Here is a 13,290-nt window from a genome sequence, read left to right as displayed (position 1 = left end):
CTATTAGACTCCAACGTATAAAGTTTCCATGCAGCTCCAATGTTTTCACACTGGAATTTTTTTTCTTTCTTCAGCCCACTTTTTCCCAACTCTGGTGGTGACTTCATTCTCTGGCACTACATGTTCTTTGATAATTTTTTATCTGTATGAGTTTCTGCTGAAAATGTCTGACATATTTGTATAAGTATTTTTTAAATCCTGTATTGTCCTGCTGGATGGAGTTTATCTATGTACTTCGGAGTTTTGTGAGTGAGTTATGTTGTTGGGAGTCTGTGGATATTCTCATAAAATTTCAGTCTCCTTTTTCTGATATCGGCCGCAAAATTCAATACTTTTTTCGGTTGTTAAAAGTATCGGTTGGATATTTTTTTTTCTGAGAGGAAGGCCTTTCTTAGAATTTTGAATTCTTCTTTTAGGATATCTTCGAGTTCACATTTTCAGTTGAGTGTAGTCGTTTCACTACCGTACAACTTTGTTACAGCTCCTGACTTTCGTGTCTGTGTTCAAATGGTTCAAATGGCTCTGAACACTATGGGACTTAACATCTGAGGTCATCAGTCCCCTTGAACTTAGAACTACTTAAACCTAACTAACCTAAGGACATCACACACATCCATACCAGAGGCAGGATTCGAACCTGCGACCGAAGCGGTTGCATGGTTCCAGACAAGCGCCTCTAAGTTTACGGTATACTCGTAAGAAGTTGAAACATAGAACTGTCTCGATTTGTTCATATGTGATGAGCAGCTGTACTTGACTTTTCTGAAGTATAACCGGAGTCTAATTCTTTCAGAGCATTTCTTGATAGTTCCTGTATGATTGTTGCCGTTTCGCGGTCTGCTAGAATCGCAAAATGGCTTGCGAATTCTAGGTAAGAAATCTGGATGTTATTTCTAGATCTTCCAATTAGTTTAAGTTTCCAAAGCTTTGGTTTTTAAGTTGTTTTTCCCACTACATATCTGAACGTATCAAAACGAATTACCTGACTTAAAAACTAAATATTCAGTGAAAGAAACATATTAAAGAAAAACTGCGACCAAAATCTTAAAAGACTTAGCTACGTTATTACAAACTCTACGTGTTCACTATCAGCAGGCAGACAACGTCTAGACGATTCGTATATTCATCTTCTGCTCATTTAAAGCTGTATGTAACATATCTAAAATCACGGAAGTCACTCCAGTTCTGTTCTGTTCCTCAGCTCATCTAAGTCACGAGGTGAAGGAGCGAAAGAAACAGTTCCCTTCACATATTCTCTCAGGAAATCAGGAAGTCTGAAGATCTTGGAAGCCAAGAATGGAGGGCAGTGTCTTGAAGTCCCGAAAACCCTATCTTGTACTGAGACAGTATGTCATCGAGGAATTGTCGCGCGCTGTAGTGACATAAAGGGGGGCTCCGTCCTGTTAGAATATGAAGCCATTAATGCTCCTCAAGTTGAGAAAAGGCCACGTATCCACCATTCAAAGATTCCTCATCCAATCACCGTGTGTTCCTAAAAAAAAGGTGGGACCATAGATATTTTCACAACAATCGGCAAAAAAGAAAAATCGCTCACTCTAGACAAGTCCCTTTTATGCTCAGCAATGGCATGAGGGTACTAAAGTCAGTACCAAACGTCACCTCTGCGTCTGTGTGTGACTTCTTCATCTCCGAGTAGCACTTGTAACTTACGTCCTCAATTCTTTGCTGCATGTATTCCAAACTCTGTCTTCCCCATTTGTTTTTACCCTCTACAACTGTCTCTACTAGCACGGGAGCTAATTCCTAATGCCTTAACACATGTTCTAATATGCCGTCCCTTGTTACAGTCAGTGTTTCTAACACATTCTTTACCTCCCCGATTCTGCGGAGCACCTGCTCATTCCTTACCTTGTCAGTTCACCTAATCTTCAACATTCTTCTGTGGCAACAAATCTCAAATGCTTCGATTCTCTTCTTTTCCGGTCTTCCCAAAGTCCATGTCTCTCTGTCTTACAATTCCGTGCTCCAAACGTACAGTCTCAGAACTTATTCTTCAATTTAAGTCCCATGTTTGATACCAGTAGACTTCTATAGCCGGGAATGCCCTTTTTGCCAGCGCTAGTGAGCTTTTTGTGTCCTCCTTGCTCCGTCCGTCATGGGTTATTTTGCTGTCTAGGTAGCAGAATCCTTAAAATTATCTACTTCTTGATCATCATTGCTAAGTTAAGTTTGTCAATGTGGCTATTTCCATTCCTTCTCATTACTTTCGTCTCTCTCCGATTTACTCTCAATCCAAACCTGTTCTCATTAGACTTTCATTCCATTCAGAAAATCCTGTAATTATTATTCAGTTTCACTGAGTATAACAATGTCGTCAGTGAATCTTATCATTGACATTCTCTCACCTTGAATTTTACTTCCACTCTCGAACCTCTATTTTATTTCCGTCATTGCTCCTTCGATATATTAATTGAACAGTAAAATGCATCCCTGTGTTACACCTTTTTTACTCAGGGGACTTCGTTCTTGTCTTCCAGTGTTATTATTCCCTCTTGGCTATTGTACAATTTGTATATTACTCGTCTTTCCCTATAGAATATCCATATTATTGTCAGAATGTCGAACATCTTGTACCATTTGGCTTTGCCGAACGCTTTTTCCGGGTTGATAAATCCTATGAACGTGTCTGGATTTTCCTCTAGTATTGCTTTCATTATCAATCGCAACATCATAAATGTCTCTCTGGTGCCTTTACCTTTCCTAAAGCCAAACTGATCTTCATCTAGCGGACCCTCAATGATATTTTCCATTCTTCTGTATACTATTCTTGTCAGCAACTTGGATGCATGAGCTGCGACTTGGATGCGTGAGCTGTTAAGCTGATTGTGTGGTAATTCTCCCATTTGTCAACTCTTTCAGTCTTCGCAACTGCATGGATGATATTTTTCCGAAGGTCAGATGGTATATCGTCAGACTTACACGTTCTGCACATCAACGCGAATTGTCGTTTTGTTACAGATTCCCCCAATGATTATCGAAAATCTGAATAATCTTACCCATCCCTTCTGCCTTATTCGACCTTAAGTCTCATAAATCTCTTGTAAATTCTGATTCTAATAGTGGGTCTTCCATGTCCTCTATATTGACTCCTGTTTCTTGTCATTAGACAAGTCTTCCCCCTTCACAGAGTCCTCCAACCTATCCGCCCTTTCCTTTGTATTTAATAGTGGAATTCCCTTTGCACTCTTAGTGTTACTGCCCTTGATTTTAATTTCACGGAAGATGTAGTCCTTCCGACAGCTATTTCTTTCTGAATTTCTTCACATTTTTCATGCAGCCGTTTCACCTTAGCTTCTCTGCACCTCTTATTTACTTCATTTCTAAATGACTTCTATTTCTGTATTCCTTCTTTCATCGACATACTGAAGTATTTGGCCTCATATCAGGTATTCCAATTTTTCCACATGCGCGGTAGGTTGTCTTCAGTCGATTTCACACCAACGTTTGCTGAATTATTTCAGTGATCAAATTAGCATCCGACCATGCTGATCCAAATTTTCCATGATATCCTCAAACAGCTCAAAGTGAATGCCGGGGTAGTACCTTTGGAAGAGCACGGCCGATTCTTCCCCACCCATGAAACGTTTAGAGCTATTGCTCCGTCTGTAATGAACTCGGTCTCTGCGGAATATTTAACTCTGATCTTTCTTCTTCTTCCCACTAACAAGACCAGTGACGAATATTTTTCGGCAAAGGCGGATCAGTCAAAATAAACTCCTACTACATACACTCTGGTCTCTAATCACTGCCTCACTCTTGCTGAATTGTAATAAACGAAATGCCTTCTGTTAAGCAAACGCCATCTTGCTTCAGGACGACTGAGCAGACGCATCGATTGGTATATATGGCGATTCTCTAAAAATCTAGGGCATGCCTGTTCAGTGAACACATGTTTCCCGTCCAGCATGCCCCTGGTTCCTAATTATTACACTCTACAATCAGGTCACTCTTTTTGACACACCTTGTGTGTAAACACTTCTGCTAAAATGTCTGAGGGTGAGAGTGGGGTATTTCTGAGCCCCATGACCATTCCATCTCTCTTATCGATCCCTTTCTGGGTTATTAGAGAAGAATGGAGTAGTTACCTGTATGTGGAAGACCGTGTCGGGCCAGAGGGAGAGCGTGACGCAGGTGGAGTCGGTGTAGAGGTTGCCGGTGATGCCGCCGCCGTCCACCTCCCAGGTGACCAGGTACTGGTGGCCGGCGCGCCGCTGCCGCTCCGCCTCCTTGGGCGGCACCCGCCACGACAGCTCCGCTATCACCAGCACCCCCTGGTGGATCAGCGACTGCACCCTCACCGACCACACGCCGCCCTTCTGTCGGAAGGAAACACAGCGCCGCCATGGCGTCTCAAGAACTGAATACAGGTCAGGTCAGACACTCCCCCCACCTAAACTAGATAAATGGTCTCGCGACATGTTCAATAAAGTGTGACATGATCAAACCGGAGCTCGCGACCTTATTCAAATGCCGTAAAATGGGGTGAAAAGAAACAAAGTCTCACTGCTGTGGCCTTGTAACATCGACCAAAATGGCCTCGCTGTGAGGGTACTGCGAACGGCTGACAGCCAGGAGAAACTACAGCTGTAGTTTTTCCTGGGGTCATGCAGTTCTATTGTATGGTTCAATGATGATGGCGTCCTCGTAGGTGAAATACTCTGAAGGTAAAACAGTCCCTCATTTGGATCTCTGGACGGAGACTACTCAGAAGGATGTCGTCATCAGGACAGCGTAGAATCCTAGAGCCCTTATCGCGCTTGTAGGTTAGAAAATTTAAAAATAGAAGTGGATAGGCCTCAGTCACAAATAAATAGAAAATCAAACAGGGCTAATGCAGGAGTAGGTTTAATAATGAACTACAATATAGGAATGCGTGTAAGCTACTACCAACAGCATCACGAACCCATCATCGTAGCCATGATAAACACGAAGCCCCCACCTTCCACTTTGGTACTTGTTTATATGCCATCCGATTCTGCAGATTATGAAGAGACTGAAGAAATGTACGATGAGATAAAAGAATTTATTCAGATCATTAAGGGATAAGAAAATTACATTGCGATCGGGGATTGGAATTCAGTAGTAGGAAAATAAATAGAAGGAAAAATAGTAGGTAAGAGGGGAAAGGAATTTAGTAGAAGACGAGTGGGTAGATCTGAGATGAGGTAGTGAAAACAGCAGAGCATCAAATAGGCAAAAAGACAAGGTTTATAAATTATAGAGTGGGTCAATCAGTCCTCTTTTTTTCAGGTTTTATTTGTCAAATCCAGATTTCGGCTAGTGCCTGGCCATTATCAAGGCACTATTTTCTAGTCTCGATGCATGTCAGTTCCCTGTTGTTCGGGAATGAGTCACAGTTCTTTGAATTGACTTACGCCCGAACAACAGGGAACTGACATGCATCGAGACTAGAAAACAGTGCACTGATAATGGCCAGGCACTAGCCGAAATCTGGATTTGCCGAATAAAACCCGCAAAAAAACAAAATGACGACTGTTTAATGCGCTCTATAATTTATAAATCATACCACAGTCGCTGAGTGCACCCTCTTTCCTAACGGAAGGTAACCTGAAAAAGACAAGGCCTACTAGATGTTATTGGATATCACAGTAGATACTGAATTTAACTGACGAAAGGAGAAAATATAAAAACTCAGAAAATAAAGCAGATAAAAGGGTATAGAAAGGTCTAAAAAATTAGACTGACAGGAAGTGCAGTTCGGCTAGATATTTGAAGCATACATCACTGGGGGAAAGATAGATACCACCTACAGGAAAATTAAAGAGGCCGTAAGAGAAATGAAAGCAGCTGTGTAAATATCGAGAGTTCAGATGATAAACCACTGCTAAGCAAAGAAGGTAAAGCTGAAAGGTGGAAGGAGAATATAGGTTGTTTATAGAAGGGAGATGAACTTGCACGCAGTATTATAGAAAAGGAAGAGGAGGTAGATGAAGATGAATGAGAGATATAATAGCGCGAGAAGAATTTGTTAGAGCACTGAATAACAAATAACGAACAAGGCCTCTGGAGTATGCGTAATTTCGTCAGAATTACTGAATGTCTTGCGAGAGACAGCGATGAGAGAACTATTCCATCTGGCGTGCAAGATTTTTGGGACAGGCGAAATACCGTCAGACTTGAAGCACAATGTAATAATTCCAAAGAAAGAAGGTGCTGACGTGCGTGTATATTCCGAATTATCGGTTTAATAAGACGTGGTTGATAAATACTAACACTAATTATTTACAGGAGAAGGGGAAAACTGGTAGTCGACCTCGTGGAAGATCAGTTTGCATTTCGGAGAAATGTAGAGACACGTGAGGCAGCACTCACATTACGTCTTACCTTAGAAGACAAGTTAAGGTAAGGCAAACCTGCGTGTGTAGTATTTGTAGACTTTGAAAAAAATTATGACAGTGTTGACTGGAATACTTTCTTTGTAATTCTGAAGGTATCAGGGCTAAAATACAAAGAGCGAGACGGTATTTACAACTTGTATGGAAACAAAACGGCAGCTGTAAGAGTCGTTGCTCACGAAAGGGTAGCAGTGGTTGAGAAGGGTGTAAGGTGGGGTTGTACACTATCTCCGATGTAATTCAATCTGTATATTGCACAAGTGGTAAAAGAAGCAAAAGAAAAATCTGGAGTATCAATTTAGATTCAGGGAGAAGAAAGGAAAATTTTGAAGTTTGCCGATAACATTGCATTGTAATTCTGTCAGAGATGGCAAAGGACTTGCAGGAGCAGTTGAACGGAACAGATAGTGTCTTAAAAGGAGGATACAATACGAACATCAACAAAAGCAAAACAATAATAATGGAATGTAGTCGAATAAAATCAGGTGATTCTGAAGGTACTAGCTTAGGAAGCTAGAAACTTGAAGTAGTACATTTTGGGCAGCAAAATAACTGCAATGGCCGAAGTAGAAAAAATATAAAATGTAGACTCGTAACGGCAGGAAAAGCGTTTCTGTAAAAGAGACCTTTATTAATATCGGAAGGTATTTGTATGAAGTGTATCCATATAGGGAAGTGAAATATGGACGGTAAACAGTTTAGACAAGAGGAGAATAGAAGCCCAAGAGATGTGGTGCTACAGAACAAGGCATAAGATTAGAGAGGCAGGAGGTACTGAATAGAATTAGTGAGAAAAGAAACCTGTGGCATAAATTAACTAAAAAAAGGAGATCGGCTGATAGAAGCTAACATGTGACATGAAGAGATCACCAATTCAGCCTTGGGGGGGAAGAGGAGGGTAAAAGTCGTGTATCTGGTTAGTTACAATCTCTTGGTGTCCCTCCACGACACCAAGAGATGGCAACTAACCAGATCTAGAAGGATGAGTTGCAGTAGTTGTTCGAAGATAAGGCTTGCACTGAATAGAGTAGCATGAAGAGGTGCGTCAATCCAGTCTTCGTAACGAAGACCACTACAACAATAGAAGCTAAGGTGTGAACGTGAACAGAAGCAAACATCCAAGAAAATTCAATGCTATTGTTTTGAAATACAAACTGGAATATCGTTCAAACATTTTTTGTCTAGATAGTTAGTAAACTAGTCTAACGGGAAATTATGAGTTTAAAAGTTGGCGCTGATGTTGCTTACTTCGAACTGTGTTGCACGTACAGTTTGTGTTGTTTTAATTTTCATATATGATAAGAAAATTTGCAATCCCGTTTCATTAATCAAAAGTTGTGTTTTTTGAAGTATCTTTTAATCTGACTTATTTGTCGGCTAATTGAAAATTTGGGGTTGTATCTTCGAAATTTGTGGGGTGACTAGAAACACTAATTGCAGGTGCTTCTTCAGAAGAACACCAAGAACTTCACGTATGTGAAGAACCCACGTGACTATGTTCTCAACCCAAGAGATTAATTCATGATTAAAACTTATGGGAAAAGTAAGTAATCATTTAGATTGTAATCGGTGTTCTGTAGGTGGAAAAGGATATTTTTGAACCGGAGAAATTTTATTTCTTTTAGTGCTAGATCCAAAACAGACTTTAACACTTTCCTATTCAGCCAAAAGACCAGTATATAGAACAAATAATAAGATTAACACTGTTTTTTCTATTCACTCCTCTCTGCGGGGTGAACAGCAACACAAATTTTGATTCTTTATGTTATACAAAACGTGAGGTAAGTCTTAAATCTAATTGTAAGTTTAAAGTAAGACATGAGGTCCATGACCCCACGTAATTTACATATTTCTTTTTAAATTCATCAATCATTTCTTTTGAAGCTGAAATTTGTTTCTGTTCATCTCATTTAAAGTACACTCCTTCATTCACAAATGCTTTGATCTCATTAGGTGGATTTCACAGCTGTGTTTTCACCATCAGATCTAGTTTATTGGTACAGAAGTACTTCTGTAGACACTACACTATTCTGCAGTCCACAGTTTCGTGCTTGACAATGGGTTCATAGAAACACTTTCAGAATATTTCTCGATTCTTCCATGTATGAAAATTGAACACCTATATTCGCAAGAACTCTGGTTTGTGTTATTTTATCACAATAGTCGTTTTCCCCTTCGCACATGGGAGTGAACAATACATCGTCGCATTCTGAGGAGGAAAGTCGTGATTTCAGTCTCTTCTATAGATGTCGGTGCAACGAAAACTTCTGTCATCCGGCGTTCACAAGCACTGATTACACCCCATTTGTAGAGAAACCTCAAAATAGACAACTTGCTACAAACAGCAAACAAAAGTATAATACAATCCTTTCAGTCACCCGGAGTTGTGAGAGAAAATAAAAAGTGACTGACAGGGATAACTGTTTTAATCTATTTTTTATGTCTACAATTCTCAGGCAATAGTGCAAAGTTTCGGATGCCAGTAATTTGCATGCTCTGGCCACCGTGTGCACTCTTTGCAATCTGTGCATCCGAAAAGCGTCGGTACGTACAACCGAAGTGCGACTCTCCGCTGTTCTGTCCTGAAACTGTCGGCATAACTGAAACAGCTGATTCGCTGTTGTGTAGGTGATGCAGAGGCATGTGCTTGTCGTCCTAAGTCCCCCAAATAGTGCGATAAACCTCACACAATATCAAAGTATACTTCTCTAGAGTTGGGAGGCTGAAGGTCATTGAAGAAGAAACTTAAGAATTTAATTAAACGCTTTTAACAAAATAATAGCCCCCGCCCCTCCAAACACACTCAAACCACGATGGGGTTTGACTGGTGAACCTGTAAACATTGTACCTTACCCTTTCTGTGTTTCCTTTCCATATACCCCTACAGAGCTCCATGTCTATAAATATAAACACATGTTAGCATCTTCTTGGACTGTTTACTGTAAACGCTAAGCATGAAATAAGGGTTCTGCTCTCAAGAGAAAGAAACGTTAAGTGGTCATCAACCCCGGTGAACGTAGTTTTGCAGGAATTTCACCAAAGTCTGGAGAGCTTCTGGGATGTTGTCAGATTTCTGTGTCGTAGAGAGGTTGAAATGGAACTTCACACTGGGATAATTGTACCCGGTAAAGAGAACTGGAAACGTCAGTCTTAAACTTGTCGCCACTGATATAGTCGCTGCATTTCCTTTGACACATGTCTTTTTTATTTGCCATTTTAACTGGATGAAGCAGTGTTTATTTCCTTAAAATCTCAGTTATTAAACATAATGCTTCTTACCAACTTTGTCTTGCACCAAGCTCACAGATATATTAGATATATATTAATTATCACACCAAGCGAAGTGGCGCAGTGGTTAGCACACTGGACTCCCATTCGGAAGGACGCAGTTTTGATTTTCACTATGGTTTCCATTTCGCGCCCGATAGGAACTTGAAAATAGCCCTCGTACGACTGGGGACCGTGGGTTGTAGAACAGACCACAAGCCGGTCAGGGTGGTCTGGGCTGGTGCCGAGAACGATTAGGAAGCAGAGAGGAGGAAAGACGTCATGCCGAGCCCGTCTGTGGCCCCACGCTCCAGCCGTCTCTGGCAATCAGAACCTAATTTTCCTCGCGCTCTCCCCATTGGTCAGCCAATCATGACTCATGGAGATCTGTCAGTTATCTTACATTGCAAAACACGTATCCTCTGTTGACGCAATCACTCTCCTCTTCTCTAGGGCCTCACTAGTCGTTACACGAGTACAGAAGTGAAATTTAAGTAGGAAAATATTTAAATTAACAATAAAAATTCCCGCCTAGTCTTACTCCGGCGGGATGATCTGCACAGCCATCCTCTTGGAAGTACGTTTACGCTATAGAGCCTTGCACATACAAGAAGTCGCCGTGCGCCAGCGTATGCCTCGCGCGCAAGAGAACACATGTGTGTTGCTGCACTTTTCTTTCTCAACAAATGCGAGTGCCTTTTTCCATTCCACCTACATATAAGCACGCACGCTGTTTGAGTAAGCAAGATGTCCACTTTGGTAACGGAAACTGTCACCGCAGCCGTTATACTTTACGACAAAGAAGAAATCATAGAAAGAAGCCCACGAATGTGATAATTGGGGTTGGGTTGTTTGGCTCAAATGGTTCAAATGACTCTGAGCACTATGCGACTTAACTTCTGAGGTCATCAGTCGCCTAGAACTTAGAACTAATTAAACCTGACTAACATAGGGACATCACACACATCCATGCCCGAGACAGGATTCGGACCTGCGACCGTAGCGGTCGCTCGGTTCCAGACTGTAACGCCTAGAACCTCACGGCCACTCCGGCTGGCCAGGTTGTTTGGGGAAGGAGATCAGACAGCGAGGTCATCGGTCACATCGGATTAGGGAAGGATGTCGGCCATGTCCTTTCAAAGGAACCATCCCAGCATTTGCCTGGAGCGATTTAGGGAAATCACGGAAAACCTAAATCAGGATGGCCAGACGCTAAACTTTCCAGTTACTTCTCTACATAGTCGCTGCTCCGACTTAGACATCTGTCGTAGTGTTGTACACATTTTCCAATACCAGCGTCACGAAAGGCAGTCACCTGTGTTTCTCGCCAATTCTTCATGCTGGTCTGCAGCTCGCTGTCTGCAAGTCGCGGTTTGTGCCAAAATGCTGTACCCGTAACCAACGGCTCTTATGAGCAAAGAGTTAAAACTCAGATGGAGCCAAGTCCGGGCTGTATGGTGCGTGACCAAACACTTATAATTGAAAACGTTGCAGCGTGGGGCCGAACACTGTCATGAAGACGGATGATCCATGAGGACAACATTCGTCTTCACTTGTTCTGAATTATCTTTCGTAGGAGAGTATCTCGAGTCGCCTAATCCACTCGCTAAACAAGATCATCGGTTGATGCTCACTTACTTCCTAACCGCTTACATCATGAACGTCTGTACGTCGTGTTTCAAAGTTCCTGCACCATCGCCGCACGTTACATCATGTGGGCTCCATGAAATGAGGTGGTACCACTCAGCATTAAGAAATGCAATGACAGCACGCACTCCGTACTTGGCAACATCTCTAGGTGCTCACTGTGCCCTCAGAACTGAAAAGTGCGAGGTCAGACGACCGGAGGGCGTACTACAGACGGTGCGCAACATATCTGTCCAAACTTTCATCGGATGCCAACGGAGATTTTAATTTTGCGACCGACTAGAGCGAAGCCCTCTTACAAGACGAGAGCAAAATATTTGAAAATTCAGTGTTCCATTCCAAACACTCTCTTTGGACGTCCTCAGTCCTAGATAGTCCTGAAGTTACCACTCCGCTAGTGTACATGAGTAATATTTCTTCCGGTGAATTATTCTTTATATTGAAACTTCCTGGCAGATTAAAACTGTGTGCCCGACCGAGACTCGAACTGGGGACCTTTGCCTTTCGCGGGCAAGTGCTCTACCATCTGAGCTACCGAAGCACGACTCACGCCCGGTACCCACAGCTTTACTTCTGCCAGTACCTCGTCTCCTACCTTCCAAACTTTACAGAAGCTCTCCTGCAAGGTTCGCTCTCCTGCAAGGTTCGCAGGAGAGCTTCTGTAAAGTTTGGAAGGTAGGAGACGAGGTACTGGCAGAAGTAAAGCTGTGGGTACCGGGCGTGAGTCGTGCTTCGGTAGCTCAGATGGTAGAGCACTTGCCCGCGAAAGGCAAAGGTCCCGAGTTCGAGTCTCGGTCGGGCACACAGTTTTAATCTGCCAGGAAGTTTCATATCAGCGCACACTCCGCTGCAGAGTGAGAATCTCATTCTATTCTTTATATTGCTGTGTATGTTACACACTTTCATTTACATCGCCATGGGTACTCTGCAAATCACACTTAAGTTACTGGTATAGGGTTCATCGAACCATCTTCACAATAGTTTTCCATTCTTCCAGTGCGCGGTAGAAAACGGCCGCATATACCTTTCCGTAAGAGGTCTCATTTCCGTTCTTTTATTATGATGATCGTAGCTCCGTATGTAGGTCGGCGTCAACAAAGTATTTTCGCATTTGGAGGAGAAAGTTGGTGACTGAAATTTCGTAAGAAGAGTCCGCCGCAACGAAAAACGCCTTTGTTTTAATTATGTCGATCCAAATCCTGTATCATGTCAGTAGCACTCTCTCCCCTATTTCGCGATAATAACGTGCTGCTCTTCTTTGAACTTCCTCGCTTCACTCCGTTAAACTTATCTGGTAAGGATCCCAGAGTGCGCAGCAGTACTTGGTTCAAATGGCTCTGAGCACTGTGGAGCTTAACATCTGAGGTCATTAGTCCCCTAGAACTTAGAACTACTTAAACCTAACTAACCTAAGGACATCACACACATCCATGCCGGAGGCAGGATTCGAACCTGCGGCCGTAGCGGTCGTTCGGTTCGAGACTGAAGCACCTAGAGCCGCTCGGCCACTGCGGCCGGGCAACAGTAGTCCTAAACAGAACGGACAAGCGTAATGTAGGCAGTCTAGTAGTTCTGCTACATTTTGTAGGTGTTCTGCCAGTAAACGCAGTCTCTGGTTTGCCTTCCCCACAACATTTTCAATGTCTTCTTTCCAATTTAAGTTATTCTTGACTGTAATTCGTGCGTATTCAGTTGAATTTATGGCCTTTATATTTGGCTGATTTATTGTGTAAGCGAAGTTCAACGGATAACTTTTAGCACCCATGTGGATGAGCTCTAATTTTTCATTATTTAGAGTTGATTGACAATTTTTACTGATATATCTTCTAAATCGTTTTGCAATTTGTTATGAGCTTCTGATGACTTTACTAGACGATAAACGGCAGCATCATCGGTAAACAACCTAAGACGGCTGGTCATATTGTCTCCTAAATGGTATATATAGACAAGGATCTGCAGAGGGTTTATAGCACTACCTTGGGGAACGTCAGAAATCACT

The 13,290-nt window shown here is 42.2% G+C and overlaps 1 protein-coding gene across 1 annotated transcript in view; it reads right to left on the bottom strand.

Moving 5' to 3' along the window:
• Positions 1 to 13,290, bottom strand: part of LOC126095578 (uncharacterized) — a 277,083-nt gene that overhangs the window by 31,602 nt on the left and 232,191 nt on the right. The window contains exon 7 of the mRNA XM_049910354.1: positions 4,107 to 4,337. Within this exon, the coding sequence (XP_049766311.1) occupies positions 4,107 to 4,337 (231 nt within the window). The remainder of the gene's footprint in view (positions 1 to 4,106; positions 4,338 to 13,290) is intronic.

This window comes from Schistocerca cancellata, chromosome 8 (genome assembly GCF_023864275.1).
Source record: "Schistocerca cancellata isolate TAMUIC-IGC-003103 chromosome 8, iqSchCanc2.1, whole genome shotgun sequence".
NCBI lineage: Eukaryota > Metazoa > Arthropoda > Insecta > Orthoptera > Acrididae > Schistocerca > Schistocerca cancellata.
Note: the sequence above shows the minus strand (reverse complement) of the source record. Positions and strands in the feature narration are given on the sequence as shown.